The sequence below is a fragment of the Pipistrellus kuhlii genome, unplaced genomic scaffold, assembly GCF_014108245.1.
Source record: "Pipistrellus kuhlii isolate mPipKuh1 unplaced genomic scaffold, mPipKuh1.p scaffold_m20_p_13, whole genome shotgun sequence".
Taxonomy (NCBI): Eukaryota; Metazoa; Chordata; class Mammalia; order Chiroptera; family Vespertilionidae; genus Pipistrellus; species Pipistrellus kuhlii.
Genome location: NW_023425438.1, coordinates 20,475,161 through 20,496,590, shown reverse-complemented (window position 1 = coordinate 20,496,590; position 21,430 = coordinate 20,475,161). Strand labels below are relative to the sequence as shown.

Genomic DNA, 21,430 nt, shown 5'->3' with positions numbered 1-21,430 from the left:
AGTAGATGGCATTATAGCGAGCAGCACCTATGCTGCCAGAAAACCTTTTCGAGCGATGCTCACAATGACCTCTCAGGTAGGGGCTAGCTCTTCCCTAGAACGACACAGGAACAATCAAATTCGGGGCAAAGAGATTCCTTCCACCACCATGACGCAGCTAAAAGTGGCAGAGTCCAGACTAGATCCAGGTCTCTGGCTTCAATTCTGTCTGCTCGTTTGACCCACATTCCAGGTCTTTCCTTACCCTCACATTAGTCAGAGGTTCCAAATTGCAGGCTGCTGGCCAGCCCAGGTGTAGCCAATGGTGTAGCCGGCGGCTGAGTTAGTGACAACCCTAGTGTTGAAGCTGATTTCTCTTTTTTTCTTCTTTTTTTTCTCATTTATTTATTTATTTATTTATTTATTTATTTATTTATTTATTTTTAAATCAATCTTTATTGTTCATATTATTACAAAGGTTCCTCATTTCTTCCCCCCTCCACCAGGTTCCCACCCCACCCTCCGCCCCCTTCCCCTCCCCCATTGTCCTCATCCACAGGTGCACAGTTTATGTTCAGTCTTTTCCTCCCTCCCTTTCCCCGATAGTAAATCCCTTTTTAGATAGTAAATCAGTTACTTAGCATTTTCTCATATCAATAATACCTCCACATGCCCAAAGATACACTTCACACAAAAGACATTTCCAAATAGGTCAACCAACCTCATTCAGGCCCCGCACAAGGCACTCACAGATCAACACCCCAGCGTTGAAGCTGATTTCTCAATTGCACCCCTCAAAGCCCTGCTCTCATTCCACACCCCCACCGACTACTCTCAGGGGTAGCCTCCCACAATGAGGAAAGGGCTGCCAGCAGAAGGTGTGGGGCGAGCACATTGACTTCTCCATCCAGCCCCAGGGTGTCCCCTCCTGGGAGCCTGTCTGCCGTGTTGACCTGTTTTGTATCCTGCAGCCCAGAAAGACACTCAACGAAGGCTTGGTGTGCACACAGTTCAGGCACCCGCCTCCTTCTGAGATGCCCCAATAGCCGCCTGCTCACGCCTCTCTCTCCGGGAGGCTAGGCTCCCACTCCGTGGACCGCAGTCTGGAGCCAGGGCTACAGAACCAAAAGTGCTGACCTCCTTCCCCGCAGCGCAAACAGCCCACGCCCCTCTGAGAAGGAAACCAAAATAAACAGCTAATTCCTGCCATTCCAGCACTATAGAAAAACAAACACACAACAGAATCAAATATGTCACCATAATCTGCCCTAGGGGACATCTGGTGCTCTCTCTTTTCTCTTTAAAATTTTTAATAAGCCACAAAAATCTCAGGTGAGAGCAGAATAGCTGGGGATGTACTGACTAAAAGAGAATAGAAACAAATCTTGCAGGGCGAGAAGAGAATTTGCAAATTGTAGGGAGTGGTACAGGGCTAAGCCTCGGACTGACCAGCAGGCAAAGCCAGCAAACAAGTCGCAGCTTAGAGGGCACAGCCCTCTTAGCATAATTAAGCTTGACCTTATGACGCTCCCTAGATCCTTCCTGGGTAGCTAATGGCTGTGGGAGGTGCAGCAAGTGCTGCCAAAACAAGTGAAACTCATATGAACATTGTAACTATGGTGACCACTACCTTGTTTACCTCTGACTATTAAATAAAGGCTCAGCTCACCCTGTGGATCTGTTATGTGGTCTCAGCAAGGTAAGGAAGATCCACCTAGACCCAGCTTATTCTCTTTGTCTGTCTTTTCTTCATCCTTTACCGGCCCCCCTCAGGCTTGCCGAACCCTTGGCTGTGCTGGGTCAGCACAGCAAATCACAATTTTCATGGCTGCTTAGTATTTTTTACATTTTTACTTTCATAGCACCTTCACGATTTAGCACCTCGCTCCAGCATTTTGGGTGAATGGGGCCATTTTTCTCCACAGCCAGGCCAATCGTTGGCTGGTCAGCCAGCAGCCAAACCTGCCCAAAGCATGAACTGTGGCCTCCCTGATGCAGGGCTATGAGACAGAGGGGTTGGCTAGGATGAAACACAGGACACATTGGTTTTCAAGGGGCCTACATCTCAGGGGGGGGCCACAGCCAGCCCCAAATTACACTCAGGGAAGAGGGTCATTCCGCACATCCCTACCTCACCGAGTTGGTGCTAGAGATGGAAGAGGCACAGGAAGATGTGAGGAAAAGGAAGCCTTTCACCATGGAACAGGCCTCTCAGAGGTGCCACTGGGGCTTTTGGGGGATGAACGGGAAAGGTTTGAGATGTCAAAAGTACAGGATCTGAAGCATCCCGCATGTCCATCAAAGCTGGGAATACCTTGGGGCTTGGACCAGCAGAAAAGAGGGCAGCGTGTCACCCTGAATCACAGAACCCTTGTCCTAGAGTCTGGGGTCCAGAACCCTCTGCTCCAGACAGACCAGACACAGCGCTGACCAACAGGTAGGCCTGATTGTAAGCCACTCCAGTCATGGTGAAGCTACCTGGGCGACGTTCTAGAACACCAGCATAGAGAGATACCCACTACCTCCGACATGCACCCCTCTTAGCTCCAAGAAGGTGTGATTACACCCCACCTTTAAACAAGTTGCCTCCATTTCCCTTTGGACTCAACCTGGAGGGCACTGCTCTCACGCCTCTGCAGGTGGTTCCTCCCCACACCAGGTGGGTCTCTCTCGCTCCCCAATCTGGAACACAGTGGCCCAATCAAACCAGTACTCACTGGACGAGCCCAAAAGCCAGAGAGAGCCAAGTCACATTCTGGCCCGGTTACTACTGGTGCAACCTGAGGTGAGTCAGTGCTGCCTCAGCTCTGAGGCTCTGCCCTTGGAACCTTTCACCTATTCTAATAACAGCACCTTGATTTTCCCACAGGGAGCCATCCCTCCAGCTCGGTCCACAGCATTCAGGTGGGGAAATCCCACGCCTGCACCAACCCGGCTCCCTAGGTGCTGGTCACTGTCACCGGTCCCAGTGGCCATGAGACCCAGCCAGGTTGATGGGAACGACCCCGAGGCACTCTTTCTCGGGGTGTGAGTGCCGTGTTGCAGGACCATGCAAACCTGGAGATGCTGAGAGAGACCTCAACACACGGGGCTTCTGGATCCAGCTGCGCCTGATGCCACCCATCCCAACAACTTCATAGTGGCATGAGCCTACACGTTTCTAGTCTCTCCCCCTTTTGGTTGTTGCTTTTCCAGATAGTGGGAGTTGCGTTTTTGTCATTATAACCGTAAGTCTGGCTAGAAGGAAACTGATCCCACAAGTGTGATGTCAGCGAGGACAATCCCTGAAGTACAGGACTGGCAGAGTAGAGGTCACGTACGGGAATGAAGTCTGACGCCTTCCAGCTAAGAAACTGGAATTCGAGATACATAGCAACAGCTGTTAAAATTCAGCCTATTCTGTCTTGAGTCGAGACCTTGGGCTACGGAGGCTGGAACTTTAGGGCATGTGGTGGAACATTCCAGAATATAAGCCTATGGTGGATACTTTTTGGGCTGCTCAGAGTAGGGCCCACAAGAGGGGGCAAAATTTACTTCTGGTATCCCCTGAATGACACAGCTTGGCTAAGGATCCCTCTTCCCTGTGGACAATTCAAAGTGGCTGAGGGTCAAGTGAGAACATCAGGGCTGGACGTTCTCTGCTCCTGCTGAAGGTAGAGGAGGAGGCAGGAAGACCAGCCCCTGTGAGGACCGAGGGCTGGGCGGGGGAAGGCCCGACATCCCAGGACGTCACCTCTGCCATGGCTCTCACCTGCTGCTAGGCAACCAGATGCTGCTTGGGGGCAAGGAGCGTGTGTACCCCAGCCTCGCCCATGGCTTACCCACTGAACTGAGGGCCGGGGGTGCTGAGAGGAGCCTAAGGTCTGCTGCTTTAAGAGACATATCATACTTCTAGGTGTGGATCTAGATCTAAGGACCCTGAATCAACACAATCTTTGTCTCTAGTTTCTCATCCATGAAGGTGATCTAATGCCAAATGCCCACAGGCTTATTACTAGGGAGTTCCAGGAGGGGGCAGAGACAGACAGACCCCAAACCTGGCAAATGCGGCCTCAGACCACTCAACTCAAAAGGCTATCCCAGGTGTGACAGCCAGTTTGGAAGTGGGCTGCTGAGGAGCAGAAGCCCCAAGGGGATTTCACAAATGCCCCTCTTGGGTGTCACTGAATGGAACTGGGGCACTCATGTGGCCACAGCACCACAGCCAGGCAGCAGGCCCACTGTCCCGCCCTAGCAGGCCCTGGTAATAGGCTACAGATGGGCCACCTCGGGGGTGTTTGTGTGTCCTGGTGTTTCCAACAGCAGATTCCACGGACACCATGGCCTGTGGTGCAGAGACTGGGCAGGAAATAGTGGCACCAGGTAGCTCATGACTCACCAGTTCTGCCTCTGCAGGCTTAGCCCCTCCCCCTGAGCAGCTGTTTCCTAGAGCCAGGGCACACCAGCTGCGGGCTTTGCTCACCTGCCTGCCTCCCTCAAGGGAAGGGACCTTAACTGTTCTTCTCGGTACGTCTGGTAAGCACTTGCTCATCCAGCTTCTTGCCAATTGTACTTCCCCCTGTGAGAGCTGAACTTCCCAGCCTCCAGAACCATGAGAAATAAATTACTTTTGCTTAAGCCACCAGTCTATAGCATTTTGTTTTGGCAGCCCAAACCGAATAAAACACCCTCTTGCTCATAAGTGGAGTTAGGACCAGTGGCCGGGCATCCCCATCCCCTATTCTGTGCATGGGGAAACCCACTGGGTACCCCCCAAACGTAGGGAAATCAACATCATGCATAGTCTGGAGGCCACGTGCATGGTCTCAGTCAAGCACACGCAGGGCCAGGTGAACCTCAGCATGCCAAGCCGCAGGCACAGTCACTGCAACAGGACAGGGAGGACAGGCAGAGAGGATGCAGGCAAGGGGGATGCCGCGTGCAGTCAGTGAGGGGCGGGGAGCCGGCACAGCCCACGACCGAGCAGTCCACGCCTCGGTGCCCGGTTCCTTACCTCCCCTGCAGGACCTCTGACCACCAAGAAGCTGGAGGCGTGCTGGAAAGAGTACAGAGCAGGAGACAGGGAGCAGTAGGCACCGAGCCAGTTCTACAGGAAAAAAAGTGCTGGAGAGGACCCCCAAGGAGAGGTGTTAGGTTCGGGAAGTCTGTGGCGGGAGTGGTTTCCAAGAGGCCCAACGGACCCAAACGCCAAATGAAGATCAACCCCCCCGAGACTGGCCTGTGCCGGGGCCCAGAGAAGGGAACGAGAGAGCAAAGGGAGGAAAAGCCCACAGACTGGACCGCCCAGAGGGGCACCTGCCCTCTGCAGGCGGGTGCTGGGACTGTCCGGGGTGACGTTCTCGGCAGATTTCCTGGGGTGGCGGGAACAGTCTCTCCTCAGGGAAAGGGGTCCGGGCCCCAGCAGTGGACGACAGCCATCAGGAAGCCCCATCAGCCAGGGACCAGGAGGCTAGGCCCTGCACAGACATCACAGCCAATGCCCCAGGACCCAAGGGGGACGGAGGAATGGGGGTGGGGACTCATATTCCAAGGCCGACATCAGAGAGTGGAGGTTCCTGTCCTGGCTCCACCTCACACTTCTGGGCAACGTGGAACCAGGCACAGAGTTTCTCTGGGCCTCAGTTTCCCCATAGGTAAGATGGAGAGAAGGTCCCTCTCTACGTTGGAAAGTGGGTAACATACAGTCTGCCAATGCCGGACACCAAATCCCCACAGGGCCACAGAAATTTCTAGACTTTTCTCTGGGGATTGGTTGGTGCTGAAATAGGGAGAGGATCATGCATTCAAGATTCCCGGGCAGAGGGCCCATGCCTCAGGCTCTGTGATCCCAGCGCTTCTGCATCCCGAAAAGGAGGAGCCTGAAGCACAAAATTTGGGGTGGGGTGGGGTGGTGGTGAAGGGACTTCCACTAACATGAAACACCTCGGGGTCCGTTCAAAGGCACTATTACCCTAGATGGGCCATTCACAGCCCCCTCTATCGTAAAATTCCTACATCACTGACCCTGGGTGTCGTGGTCTCCACCAGAGCACCCCTCACCCTAGGAACTGGTTCTGACCTGCCCACCCCTGGGTCCTGCCACCACCTCCCCGCCCCGGACCACTCACGCCAGGTGCACAACCAACACCTGAGCAGGGACAGGCTGCTCTGTACCATCAAGCACCCAATTGGTATGCATTGCCAGCCACCAGCACCAGCCTGACAATGGGATGTCACGTTTTTAAGCCTTTCTCAACCTGGTCACACAACCAATTCCTCTCGGTCACAGTCACCCTGCGAGGGCAGGCATTACAGCCCTGCCTTACAGATCAGTCAGCTGCGGCCAAGAAAGGGGACGAGGGGATTTGCGCAAAGGCATACAGTGGGTAGCTAGTTGTCGACAGAGCCTGGGTGGGAACCTGAGTCTTCTAACATTCAGCCTGTTGCCTGCCGTTAGCCAGCATGCCCTGCTGGTGTCCACCTAGCAGGTTGGGCACTACCCAGAGGTGACGTATCTTGGACATCAGCCTTGGCAGGCTCACCCTCAACCCAGCATCTGCTGCCCTACAGCAACCGCCTGCTCCTGGCACCAGGGAAGCTGAGTGTGACGAGCAGGGCATGAGTGGGGAGTCCCCGCGGGGCCCACACCTACCTTTGATGACAAAGGCCTCCGCCAGCAGCCGCATCTGATACAGGGGCTTGTTCTCCATGGACATGTCATCGATCCCGGCCCGCGCGTACATGCTGATGGCGTCCCGGTAGGAGCCCTCCACATAATGCAGCTTGCCCAGGATCAGCATGGCCTCACACATGTACCTCGGCTGGAAGGACAAGGACCACATGAGCAGGCTCCCGGCCCAAAGTCCCTGCCTCACCCACCCCAACAGGAAGGAGGAGCACGCTCTCACTGGAGCCGTGACAATCTGCCCAAGACCCTGCTCAGAGACCTCCTGCAGGAAGCCTTTCTTGATCTTCAAGCACATGCCCTGGGCTCCCTTCTCTCCACACCTGCAGTTCATGGCCTACTTATTGAAATAATTCTTCCTCCTCCTCCTCCTCCTCTTGTTCTTCTTCTTCTTCTTCTTCTTTAAAAATATATTTTATTGATTTTTTACAGAGAGGAAGGGAGAGAAATAGCTAGAAACATCGATGAGAGAGAAACATCGAACAGCTGCCTCCTGCATGTCCCCTATTGGGGATGTGCCCACAACCAATGTACATGCCCTTGACCGGAATCGAACCTGGGACCTTCCAGTTCTCAGACCGACGCTCTATCCACTGAGACAAACAGCTACTTATTGAAATTCTTGACATTCGTATTGAAATTCTCTCAGGAGTCCCCTGACTGTTTCACGTGTGTGTTGTATGCATCTTGCTCCACTGCAGGCAGCCTGCAGACTGGGCCACCTTCTCTCTCCTGCCGCCCCCAGAGGCTGTGGCAAAGGCTGGCACTCAAGAGTTCAAACACTTGTTTTCAATGCAAGAGAGGAGCCAGGGACCAGCCCCATTTTGGGGCGCCTGATATAATTTGGGGTAGGGGTGCATAAATATACACAAATATATACAATTAGGCGGAAGGCCTTGGAGAGAACCATGCAGGTGACAGGCCTCAAGCGGAAGCCCCCACCCCACAGCAGGACCTTTGTGGGGAAGAAGGCGACATCAGCAGCGTGGGACAGAGGGAGGAGGAGAGTGAAGGCCTGACGGACCACCATCCCATCTTATCAGAAACAGGTAATAAAAATAAACCCCATCAAATGCCTGAATTCAAACCCGTTCTCTCTGCTTCACTTTTCCAAGTGCTGCTTATGCCCAAGTCTGCATCCCATACAAGGACTCTCAGGCCTGGAGGAGGTCTCGTTGGCTCTGCCCCAGAATCATGGCCTTCAACATGGGCCGGTCTGCCTTCAAGATCTCCCACCTTTGGGGCTCCTTACTCCAGTCTGCTGTCTTCCTTTCTATGCTCAGCAGGCCCACCTCCCCTTTGGCCAGGCTGCAGGCACTGTCCCACCAGCAGCGTCGGTTCTGTCCACAGAGCTCCCTGGAGAAGTAGCGCTGGTTCCCGACCCAGCCTATCTCCGCAGGAAGGAGCTGCCCCTGACTCCCTGCAGGGCGATCAGACTTTGGGGCACAGTGACTGACTCTGGGGCACAGTGACAGACTCTGGGGCACAGTGACAGACTCTGGGACAGAGTGACAGACTCTGGGGCACAGTGACAGACTCTGGGGCACAGTGACAGACTCTGGGACAGAGTGACAGACTCTGGGGTACAGTGACAGACTCTGGGGCACAGTAACAGACTCTGGGACAGAGTGACAGAGTCTGGGGCACAGTGACAGATTCTGGGGCACAGTGACAGACTCTGGGACAGAGTGACAGACTCTGGGGTTCAGTGACAGACCCTGGGGCACAGTGACAGACTCTGGGGCACAGTGACAGACTCTGGGACAGAGTGACAGACTCTGGGGCACAGTGACAGACTCTGGGGCACAGTGACAAACTCTGGGACAGAGTGACAGACTCTGGGGTACAGTGACAGACTCTGGGGCACAGTGACAGACCCTGGGGCACAGTGACAGACTCTGGAGCACAGTGACTGACTCTGGGGCACAATGATGGACTCTGGGGCACAGTGACAAACTCTGGGACAGAGTGACAGACTCTGGGGCACAGTGACAGACCCTGGGACAGAGTGACAGAGCACAAGGGAAGCTTCCACCACTCTCCACCGTCGACTGCCCTCTCAGAAGCCAACTGAAAGAACGGAGCATGGCACAGCCAAATTCTCCTTCCTCGTGGTCCTTTTTGGTTTCTGTAAATACACATTCTACCTTTGCCTTTGCTCACACAGGCCCCCTATCTGGAACAGTCTCCCCTTCCCTCAAGCTGCCCAGCTCCTCCTCCATCCTTTGGGGTCTTACTCAGGCCCACCTCCTCCTAGAAGCCTCCACAGAAAAGGCCTTCACCTCCTCCTAGAAGCCTCCCTGACTCCCCGGGAGCTCCCTTCTGCTGAATTCCTACAATGCCCCTACCAAATGGGCCCCGTCATCTCCCGTAAGCCTGGCCCACTGACTACTGATTAACTCTCAAAGGCTGGATTTTTCAAGGGCACCTGCTGGTCTCCCGGGCAGGCCACCCCCTCCCTGGGCTAGAGCCAGACGTTACCCCCCTCCCCAGGGGCATGCAGCCCAGGGTTCCTCCAAGAGGGGCAACATCTCTGCTACTCCCTGCATTGGTTTCAAGCCACAGGCATGTTTCCTCCTTGCTCGTCCTCGTTCTCCCATCATGAGGGCCAGATCTAACAACCACTCCTCACCTCCCATCACAGCAATGCCAAGAGCATTCATAGGGCAAAGTCCAGAAAAGAGCTTTGAACTTTTCTTTAGAAAGAAGCATGGTAAGTACAGGGCACGAGTGATTATTATTATCATCCTGTAAATGGGGAAGCGCGTAGCTAAGTTCCGAAGGACAAGTTTCAGGGCATGATGATAGGGTGGCGCTAGATGCTTGCTGGTGGACCAATGACAATTTACAACAAAGCTTCCACCTAGCTGGGGACAAATTAAGGGCCATAAAGATGAATTTATACTATTTAAAAAGCTGCCCTTGCCGAGGCCGGTTTGGCTCAGTGGTAGAGCGTCGGTCTGCGGACTGAAGGGTCCCGGGTTCGATTCCGGTCAAGGGCATGTACATTGGTTGCGGGCACATCCCCGGTGGGGGGTGTGCAGGAGGCAGCTGGTTGATGTTTCTCTCTCGTTGACATTTCTAGCTCTATATCTCTCTCCCTTCCTCTCTGTAAAAAATCAATAAAAATATATTTAAAAAAAAAATAAATAAATAAATATAAAAAGCTGCCCTTAATTCGGAAAGCATATTTGTCTTGCCTTATGGTGTTATGATGGTAATAGAATATGGTATAGTTTTGCTTTGTTGTGTGTTGTTTTTTTTTTTTTTTAATATCACCCATATTTGGCAGATTTGAAAGGTGGCTACCCTCTGTGGGACCTGTGCATTTGAATTTGAAATGTTGTTGGCCTGTCAACCCAATAGTCAGGGAACCACAGAGCCCGGGCTCACTTGAAGGAGGCTACACAGGAAGTCGCTCGGTCTGGGGAACAGTCCCCCTGCTGTGGAGCAGGCCTGTCGCCTAGTCTTGTGCCTCATTGTCTCTGTCAATGAGAAGGGAAGAACGACCACATGTGAATACCCAGGTGAGAGGAGAGGAGAGATGAAGAAATGCTTCTCAGAGGCAAAATGGAACCTGTAAAAGCCAAAGTGCCACCATCATCACTAACATTAATACGAGCCTCTCTGTCATTGTTTTATTTCCATTCCAGGACGTAGAATGAAAAGTAGCAAAGAGCATGAGGACTTGAGAGGTGCAGACAAACAGGACTGCGTGTAAGTCCTAGAGCTGCTCCCATGGTCCTTGGCTAAGTGACTAACCTTTCTTCACCTGGAAAATGGGGATACTAGGAAATGCCACTGAGAAGGTCATCAGAGGCACCCAGGAGATGGTGCAATGCCTGGTGCTCAGTGGATAGCTAGTTAGGACAAATGGTTGTTTTCACCGACCTCCACAGAACTGAGCTGGGCAGGGTCCTACAGGTCACCAAGAGTAGGTTTCAAACTACCTTGAGGAGATGCCCCAGGACCCGCCCTCTCCACTCTCCTCATCCATCACAGTTACTATACAGGAATCCACCTGGGATTTCATCTGCTTCCAGGAAAAATTACCCCCTCCTCAGCCATACTCCAGCCTTTGGGTAAGATAGAGAACCTCAGAAACTACTTTTAATGTTTTATTTTGCCTGATCAAAGTTAATTTTTTTGGCTTTGGCCTAGATAACAGGGAATTTCTCAGAGTTATCAGTGACTCTGTATGTCTTTGATGAATAAAGCATGGTAAAATTTGCAATCCTATATAATAAAAGCCCAGCGATCGAAGGCGCCATGACCAGAACAACCAGTCGACTAGTCACATGCACGGACCACCAAGGGGCAGACGCTCAACACAGGAGCTTCCCCCTAGTGGTCAGTGTGCTCCCACAGTGGGAGTGCCACTTGGCTGGCTGGGATGAGAGGTGCTCCCACAGTGGGCCAATTTGTTCCCCACCAGTGCACGAATTCCGTGCACTGAGCCTCTGGCATAAAATAAACAAAACAGTTTTTCCACAACAATACATGTGTATACTATTAGGCCAATACAAAGGAAGAGGCATTGGCATGGAGAAAGTTCCAAGTGAAAGTTCTCAGTACAAAAGAGCAAATTTTCAAAGATGTAGCCTGTGACTCCAATAAGAAAAGAAAGCTTTACATGTGTGTACGCGTTTGTAAACACAGAGAAAGGAGGGTGGGACAAACGCCCAGCGATGGCCAGTGCTCAACTATGGGGACGGGAATGGGGTAGGGTTTTGAGGGGTGGCAAACAAGGACTTTTATTTATTATTCGAATTACTTGTTTATGTAGTGAATTTATTATAAGAAGCCAAAGTCTTATTTGTTTTTAAAACAATTTTTAAATATTTAATGGTTTCTACTGGAAAGAAAAAAATTGAGAGAGGCCTTAGTGAAAAGAGCTTGAGACTCACCAATCATGTCCAACCCTTTTGATTAGTAGAAGGGGAACTGGAGGGCCCAAGAGGTCAGAGGACATGCTCAGGGTCAAGCAGCTATTTTATTTCAATACAAAATCTCTCAGAGCCTCAACAATCCCATCCCAGTAATGAGTCTAAAGGCGGTAACCTTAAACTTCCAGTACTCCTTACAGAAAAAGCAGGGTGCTTCTTGGTGTGGTGTTCCAGTCCTGTTCCAGTCCCCATTCTCCGGACCCACACTGTACTTTTATAAACTAATCACCCACCATTCCCTTTTACTCTTCCTAATTGACACATTTTAATGTAACTCTTATAAGAGGAACACTTAGATTACACACTGCTTCCTGAGCTTGGAATGCTCTGTCGCTCTGTCCTATCTCTGTGTATCCATCTCCCTCCCACTTCAAGGCCCAGCCCTCCCCAGGTCCAATTCTAGCAGTATTACCATCTCCGAGTTGACGCCTACCTCACCCCCAGGACTGTTCCCCTCGGACTTGGCTGCACATGTACACATGCCTGTGGCTTGTGCCAGAGTCCACCCTGGACAGTGTGCTGATAGGAATTATCTTCCCAGGAGACCTGCAACCTCCCGGAGGACAGGGTCCATGCTGAACTCATCTTTATTGCTCTCAAAGTACATAACACAATGCCTTGCACATAGTAGGTTGTAATCAAATGCTTAGGTTAATAAATACATTACTTTAGAACATTTCTAGAAAGATTATATCTTCTTTGGGTCTCTAATGACATATCAATACTTCTACTATAGCTCAGGATGCTCTGTTAATCTAGAACAGTTGCAAGTGTTAATGTGCAATAATCACACAGAGAGCTTCTTAAATGCAGATTCTGATTCAGATTTTTGCATTTTATAACCAGCTTCCAGATCATGCCCAATCTACAGGTCTAGAGAAAGCTGTGACTATACTTTCCTCGGTGTCTTGCATACAGTAGGCGCTCAATAAATGCACTTGGCCTTAAACTGGATTGCTGTTGAGCTCTTCCGTCACTAGCCAGCTCTGCATGTTTGCCTGTTTCCAACTAGATCTTGGGCTCACTATTTCTTGAGACCCCCACAGCGCACACAGGACCAGGGACATACTAGGTCAACTAAGCACTGTCCAATAGAAATATATTTAAGCCATATGTGTGACTTAAATTTTCTAATAAAATGTTCTAGACACATTAGAAAGGGTCAAATTAATTTTAATAATTTTATTCAACTCAATTCAACCTATCATTTGAACATGTAATCAGTGTAAAGTATTAATGCTGTTTTACACTACGTCTCCAAACTCCAGCGTAATGTTTTACACTTATAGCACGTCTCAATTTGGATTAGCCACATTTCAAGTGTATATGTAGCGGGTGGCTACTGTACTGAACAGCACAAGGCCAACCCTAAGGGACACATGCTGCCCAGGTGATGGAATAACTCCGGGAGGTTGAGAGCAGGTAGGAGGCAGGAGAGGAAAGGTGGTCCCAGACTCGGAGGGCTGACAACATACCGACAGCTTCCCATGGTTGAGGATACTACTCAGGTAGTTTTTGGCTTCATTCATCTTTGGCTCATTCTTCTCCAGCAAAGGGATGAAGTCTTTTATCTTGGCATTGTTCTCTTTCAAACACTGCTCCAGGAGGGACTCGGCCAGGAGCAATTTTTCAAAGTCATCTGAAAAACAGGGCCGTGATCCCTGAGCATGGCACATGTGGAGACTGGGACTTGTCCCTGTAGCGACCCAACCACCCCATCCCAGCACATAAATTTCCCAGGTTCAAGAAAATCAATAAAGGCACTGTTTCCACAGACTTAAAGAGCCACACACACACACACACACACACACACACACACCCCAGCAGGCATTCTACCATTAAAGCACCATAAACCATCCCTTTGAGTTTATTTTCTATAGTTTAGTGGTTGGGGAGGCAGTTTCCAGGATTCGAGGCAAATTACCAGAACTTCAGAATTGAAAATGAGGCACAAAGTCACACCCGTGACCCATTGTGGGTAATACGTTCTTAAACCAAGAAGGAATTTCCCCAGATGACCAGAGGAGAAAATGATGAGACAGTTTAATAATGCATTTCCACATGCTCCTAATTTCCATAGAACCACATTTGGTTTTCTCCATCTTGAAGGCATTTTATTTAACATGACCCCAGAAGAACCTAGCAACCAAGTGAAGAGTTGAGGTAGGAAGCAAGGCAAATCCTTGAACAGGTGTGGTATCGGCACTTTCTGGGGTTTTCTCACATATGCCAGCTTATCTGCAGACCTCACCGCCGGGCAGGTGAATTTATAGCGCTTGGTGTAATTTGCTGCCTCCCCCACTACACTGTACACTCCAGTCTAGTGACCACCATATTCCTGCTACCGACAGCAAAAGTGACTTGGGTGAGAGGAGAATTCGGGGCTACAGTGTGCACGGCCAGAGGTCAAGTGTACTTTTATGACGGCTCAAGCGATAGTGCTTAATGTGACTGGTTCATTTTCCTTCCCTTTCAACTGGGTGAGGATCAGGCCCACTACTCATCTAGGTGCCCAGCAAATAGCTGCGGAGTGAACTGGACCCTCACCACTGCCCCAGGAGGCAGCCACAAGCCTCCGGGAGCTACGTGACAACCCAAAATGCGTCCAGGAATGTGTGCTTGGTCCTATCTCTTCACAGAGCTCTTTCTCCCGCCACGGATCACTGTCAGACCTACCTGGGGATGCCACTAATTCCTCACTCTTAGGCCCACCTCAGTTAGTCATAACTCAAAGCCACTGGTTCCAGCCTGGCCAGTGGGACTCACAGCTTGAGTGTCAACCTATGAACCAGGAGGTCTTGGTTCAATTTCTGGTCAGGGTACATGCCCAGGTTGCAGGCTTGATCCCCAAAAGGGGGCATGCAGAGGCAGCCGATCCATGATTCTCTCTCATCATTGATGTTTCTATCTCTCTCTCCATTTCCCTTCCTCTCGCTGAAATTAATAAAAATATATCCTATAAAACACACACACACACACACACACACACACACAAAACAAAAAAAAAAACACACCAGAATATGCAAATTGAGCATAACTCCGCAACAAAAGATGGCGGCGCCCACAGCCAATAAGGAGGGAATATGCAAACTGACACAACAAGAGGCAAGATTCAGAAGGCAGCTCCAGCCAGAGCAAAGGCGGTGCCAGCAGCCAGGGGAAGGAAGGCTTATTCTTGCACGAATCTTCATGCATCAGGCCTCTGGTTTTTTAATAAAAAAGAATAACAAAATAAAGCCACTGGTTCCTAACTGCATGCCTCTGAAGAAGATTCTCCATCTATAAGGGAGATTCCATGCAGAGAACATCCCAAAAGCCCAGAGTTCAAAGCAGAGGTCCCCAACCTTTTGGACCCCATGGACCACTGGTAGTCTACAGACCACCAATGGTCCACGGACCACCAGTTGGCGAATGCTGGTCCACAGAACAGTCGGGACACCATAGCCTTTTAGCGGATCCTTTGCTATACCTACCTCTTGATTTCTCAAATTAAGATTTGGAGGAAATGGCCAGACAAGTACCTGGTTGAAACTATCATCCATCACTGGTAGAACAGAAAGGGCAATTTAGCAACATATATCAAAATTATTTTTGCACATTGCCACTGACTCAGCAATTCTGCTCCTACAGATGTCCTTGCAAATGTGTAAAGTAACCTACGTATAAGGTCATTCCTGTAGCATAATTTGTAATAGCAGAAAATTAGAGGAAACCTGTATGTCCATCAACAGGAGGCTGATTAAAGCATGGCACATCCATAAAAAGGGACACCACGCTGCTATAAAAAGGAATGAGGAAGCTCAGTATGTGCTATTACGGAGGAATGAATTACAAACTAAATGGATAAGCAAGCAGAATCCAGCCCTAGCCAGTTTTCTCAGTGGTGAGAGCACTGTTTCCAAATCTTGGCCAGGAGTGAAGGGATGCTTAGCAGTGGGTGCCTGAAAGGGGCACCTCTAGGCAAACTGCTCTCCCTCACCTGCTCTGCCTCTGTGAAACCAGGAGTGGGGTTAGGAACCTGTTCCTGGCAGGGCTCCGCCCCTCCCAGGGCTCCGCCCCTCCCAGGGCTCCGCCCCTCCCAGGGCTCCGCCCCTCCCAGGGCTCCGCCTCCTGGGCTGGTCCCCGCCCTCCTCCTGCTCTGCTCTACAACTGCTGGCTCCCCACCAGTGCAGGGCGGAGCCATCCAGCCACCTGGCCCCGCCTCTGCCACCCCACTGCCCAGCCCCGAGCTCTCCACGGTTCACTGGCTCAGCTCCTTTCAGGCCTGGAGAAACCAGCTTCCTTCCAGGCAACCCTCAATCTTGAAATACTCCCCAGGGCACACACCCGCTCCTCAAAATTATGGGAGTGCCCTCTGAACACTTGTTGCTCAAAGTATAGTCCCTGGACTAGAACAGGTAGGTCTGTGAGTGTTTGACCCAGTCCCTGGAGGTTAAGTGCAGAAATTTAGAGTACACGTTCACAAAGGTTGACAATAACGTGACAGAAGGATTTTGAATCTGTTGAACTGAATAATAAAAAAAAAAATGGGAGGGTAAACGTTTGTGTATCTTATGAAAGTATCAGATTGGGTACATAAAGTCATAAAACTGGTCCTCACAGATCATTTGAGAAGCACTGCTCGAAACCACAAAAGCGCCTTTTTAAAAAATGTACACGTTTTATGGTTGGCACTATTGCCAATGTCCCACATCCTCCCACCCCCCTTTGTCCACCTCTACCCGGCCCCCGGCTCTCCCTCCTTGGCCCTCACATCACTACTGTCTGGGGGCATACCGTTTCCCCGAAAATAAGACAGTGTCTTATGTTAATTTTTTCTCCCAAAGTTGCTAGGTCTTATTTTCAGGGGATGTCTTATCTTCCATGCGCTAGGTCTTATTTTCGGAGGATGTCTTATTTTCGGGGAAACACGGTATATGTTCTTTAGCCAATCCCTTCACCTTTTAATGAGTAAGGGAGACTAATATTTGTTGAGGGCCTACTGAGTGCCAGGTACTTTATTATAAAGTATCATTTAATCAGCATGGCCCTAAAAGGTAGATACTATTCCCACTGTATAGATGAAAATGAAAATAGGCAATAGTAGCCGAAACCGGTTTGGCTCAGTGGATAGAGCGTCGGCCTGGGGACTGAAAGGTTCCAGGTTCGATTCCGGTCAAGGGCATGTATGTTGGTTTCAGGCACATCCCCAGTAGGGGGTGTGCAAGAGGCAGCTGATCGGTGATTCTCTCTCATCGATGTTTCTAGCTCTCTATCCCTCTCCCTTCCTCTCTGTAAAAATCAATAAAATATATTTAAAAAAAGAAAAGAAAAGAAAATAGGCAATAGTATCATGGCCACAGCCCATAACAATAAAATGGCACAGCCAAAGGATAATCTGTCTCCCTTGCATCCTATGCAGAGCAAAGCTTCAGATAGATCCTGTAGAAATAAAGAACAGTCTAAGAGCTGCACACAACAGGTTCAAAACGAAGAGTGCCCTGGCCAGTGGCTCGGCTGGCTGGAGGCAAACTGATCGATGTTTCTCTCTCCCTCTCCCTTTCTCTCTCTCTCAAATCAATACAATCATTTTTTTTTTTAAAGAAACTATTACTAATTCCAAGGGCAGGGATAAGAATTATTCTCACTGTCATATACATACGAATTCAAGACTATTTTATTTTTTTTTAAACTGTTTTTTTTGTTTGTTTGTTTTAAAATATATTTTTATTGATTTTTATACAGAGAGGAAAGGAGAGAGATAGAGAGTTAGAAACATCGATGAGAGAGTCAACGATCAGCTGCCTCTTGCACACCCTCTATTGGGGATATGCCCGCAACCAAGGTACATGCCCCCGACCAGAATCGAACCCGGGACCCCTCAGTCCCCAAGCCGACGCTCTATCCATTGAGCCAAACCAGTCCCGGCAAGCCTATTTTATTTTCTAAAAATTTTTTAAAAATGTATTTTATTGATGTTTTTACAGAGAGGAAGGGAGAGAGATAGAGAGCCAGAAACATCGATGAGAGAGAAACATTGACCAGCTGCCTCCTGCACAACCCCCACCGGGGATGTGGCCGCAACCAACGTACATGCCCTTGACCGGAATCGAACCCAGGACCTTTCAGTCCGCAGACCGATGCTCTACCACTGAGCCAAATCGGTTTTGGCAAATTCCAGACTATTTTATAAATTAACACTTCAGCTCCTTCTCCAAAGCCATTTTCCCACCTCTTCACCCCCACTTATTCTGCTTTGTTTAGCAGACACTCCATAGGTGTTGGGAATTTACTTCCTTTTCTTGCTCACTTCTCCTCCCTGCACCATTCTTTCTCTTCCTTCCCCCCTTTCTTTCCATCCTATTATCCTCAACTGGCCAGTCTAGGGAACTGAAGGATATTTTAAAATGAAAAGTTCTGGATTTTCAGTTGTTAAACGAGAATCCAGGAGGATGGATGGAGGCTTTCCTGTCCTTCTCTGAAGGCAGGACAGATTGCTTTTTATCGCTGTATTGTCCAAAATCTACTCCCTACACGGTTTGGGCAAAGAGGTCCAGCTCCTCCCCTGCTGGGGGCATCCCCTTCTTGACAGAATGAGACAGACTCTGGGAACCTGGGTGCTGATTCAGGCAGTCCAGCCCAGCCCCCTGCCCTTGACAGAGACTCAAATGAGGCCACCACCTAATGGCCACCCTGACTGCCCACCCGTTGTGAAGGACTCTGGCAGCTAGCATCCTCTCTGCTCCCAAACTCTCCAAGCCTCTCCTGGGTGCCAGGTCACAGAGACCCACTTCAAAGACACCCGCCTCCTCCCCGCACCCACATTTGCAGGACAGTGCTCCCCTCTCCACAACCTGCCAATTCGTTGTCTGGAAACCTGGGTTCAGCCAGCAAGCCCTGCGCTCAGACCAGGTCCCTCCTCACTGGGTCACACCGGGATGTCTCCACAGCTGCTCACCTCACAGGGCTGCAGCGGGTGGGGACCTTCCAAGCGTTGAGAGAGAAGGAAGAGGCTGACCCTAGTGAGAGGCCACCTGCCTCAGACACCCCTTCTAACTTCATCTGAAGAAACACTCGTTAGCTAACCACTTGGACAGACTCTTTGTCTTTACACAAACAAACCCCACCACAGAGGTTTTGTTCCATCCTGATCAACTCTACACCGGATGTGAGTTTGAAAGCAAATGTACAAAAAGGAGCAACCACCTTCCCCCTGGGTGGGTGGCGGGCAGTGGCCTCCCCAGACAGGAAAGGGCGTAGGGGCCCTTCTGAGGGAGCTTCTCCTAGTCCTTCCCTCCCACCAGACCAGCAAGAACTCAGCGGGGCCCTCCCCTCCTGCCCTCTGCAGTGAAACCCATGCTTTGGGATTTTAGCTTCTGAGGGAAACCCCACAGATGCGGCAGGGCCTCAGGGCCTCAGCCTGTAAAATGGGTTTCAGCTGGGGCTTGGCTCCCCCTCAGTACCTTCTTCCCCTCTCCCAAGTCATATAACTGTTAACGCTTCCAGTCACTGACCCGTCAGATCCAACAGGCCAGGTGGGACTTGAAGGAACTCCCTCCTGAGTTGCGGGAGGAGGGGAGAGGAGGAGTCAGTGCCAACAACACACTCCCCCCGCCTCCCACACACTCACAGAACAGTCTCTCAGTCCCTCAAGTGATCAAGAACCCCATGGAGCCCTAGCCAGTATGGCTCAGTGGATAGAGCGTCAGCCCATGGACAGAAGGGTCTTGGGTTCAATTCCAGTGAAGGGCATGTACCTAGGTTAATGTTTCTCTCATTCTCCCTTCCACTTTCTACGAAAACCAATGAAGAAACTATCCTTGGGTGAGGATTAACTAAAAAGAAAAGAAAAATGACTTCCCTAAGGGGGGAAAAGAAAATAAGAACCTCAAGGAGAGAGAACCAAGATAACAGACAATCCAATAAAAAGCTCCATGCATGGGCTTTAGGAGTCACTTGCTTTCCTTGCTCATGTGCATGCGTGCGTTCTGGGATAGTGTATCTGGATTTACCAGTGGAGGAGAAATCACTGGCTGACCCAAACCCCAAACTTGACAGGAGAGACCTCCCAGCATCCTTCAGTCTCTCGCTTGCTGGTCAGTTCCCCCAGTGAAGCCAGGCCAGGCCTCATATGCCCCACTCTGTTACTAGTAGAATTGGCTGCAGGGGTTCAGGCTTGGGTACAGGCTCTGCCATATACACGTCATGTGACTTCTCTGAGTCTTGGTGTCCATGTGTTTAAAATGGGGACAATAGTCTTGCTATGTGGCTCAATGGTTGAGCATCAGCCTATCAGTATGTTCAATTCCCAGTCAGGATTTTGGGCTCGATCCCTGGTAGGGGGCATGCAGGAGGCAGCTGATCAAAGATTCTATCTTATCATGGATGTTTCTCTCTCTTTAAAATAAAATATTTAAGACAAAAATGTAATGGGGAAAATAATTTCTGTCTTCCCCCCACAGGGTTGTTTACAAAAATTGGAGGGAAAAAAAATAGAGCCCTCGCTGGTTTTGCTCACTGGATAGCGCATCAGCCCATAGTCTGAATGGTCCCAGGTTCGATTCCAGTCAAGGGTACTTATCTCAGTTGCAGGCACGATCCCTGGCCCTGGCCCTGACAACCAATTGATGTGACTCTCTTACATCGATGTTTCTCTCTCTCTCTGTCTCTCCCTCTCCCTTCCACTCTGTCTGAAAATTGATGGGAAAAATATCCTCCAGTGAGGACTAACAAGAAAGGGGAGGGGGGGGGCAGAGAAAGCACTTTATACCATACCATATCATACCATTCATAAACTGTCATACCAGTGTTTCCCAATAATGCTTCATTGAATATAGTAAAGGAAGTTAGAAAAATGTGGTATTTATACTCTCACTTCAGCTTTAACATCACATGCAGGTGAGCACATTAAAGGCCCTTATAAGTCCTGCAGTTAAAACGTCTGTTTAACGATGTTGAATCCATTAGGTCTAATTTCTTAACTTGTGTGGCTCTCTGAACTCTTTCTTTCTGGGTCACCAATGAATAAACGTTTAAGACCTCTAAAGAATAGCTGAGGAAATACAGCCCAGTATGGACTGAACGAGGCCTGGTTCCTGTCTTGGTCCCAGTGTGTTTCTCCGCAGTGCCAACCTGACTCACATCCCCATACCTCTGAGAAGACCCCAGTGCCTTCTGTGTGGGTTACTCTCCACTTCCCACCCTCACCAGACTTACCCCACACCACCCACACAGGGGATGGAGAACCTGTAATGTATCTATTCTGCCCTAAAAAGAGGGGGTTTACCAGCTTCTCCCATATATGTACCACCTCTGGCCACGGCCACACTCAGAACTACCTCGAAGGTTCAACCTGACTGTCCGTCCCTGCCACCTAGCCCCCCTCAGTAGTCCTTCTATCCTCCCCCCTCATTGGACAGACACATTCTGTCCTTTCCACTGTCAGAGGTCAGTACATAATTCTGCTACTTCCTGAGTCCCGCCATCTAATGCACAATTGCCCTCTGATCGCCTCCCTGCCTCCCTGTCCATTTTGGTAGCTAGCTAGCTCTTCAGGCAGGGATTTGGTGCTACACATCTTTGAGAGGTAAGCATACACGTGATTAAAAGGATGTGCTGAGAAATCTGGGTTTAAATCCTGATGCCACCTCCGCTGATCCACTGGATGATCAAGTGACTTCCCTGAGCCTCCATATCCTTATCTGTAAGTGGGGCAATGGAGAGCGCCTGTTCCTTAGGGTTGTTGGGAGGAATGAATGAGTTGGTTAGAGTGCTCAGGACGGTGTCTGGCACTCAGTGAGTGCTAGGTAAGGGGTAGCTATTCCTATTACTATTATCATCATACCTTCTCCTCCACAGAGCC

At 50.1% G+C, this 21,430-nt stretch overlaps 1 protein-coding gene across 6 annotated transcripts in view; it reads right to left on the bottom strand.

Moving 5' to 3' along the window:
- The window catches only part of TTC7A (tetratricopeptide repeat domain 7A), a 105,791-nt gene that overhangs the window by 83,039 nt on the left and 1,322 nt on the right, over positions 1–21,430 (bottom strand). For 4 of the 6 annotated variants that reach the window (XM_045580712.1, XM_045580711.1, XM_045580713.1 and 1 more), the window contains exons 2-4: positions 13,065–13,228; positions 6,611–6,779; positions 4,973–5,065 (exon numbers count right to left, since the gene is read on the bottom strand). In XM_045580712.1, the coding sequence (XP_045436668.1) occupies positions 4,973–5,065; positions 6,611–6,779; positions 13,065–13,228 (426 nt within the window). The remainder of the gene's footprint in view (positions 1–4,972; positions 5,066–6,610; positions 6,780–13,064; positions 13,229–21,430) is intronic. The other 2 variants (XM_036435234.2, XM_036435230.2) reach the window with 2 other exon arrangements.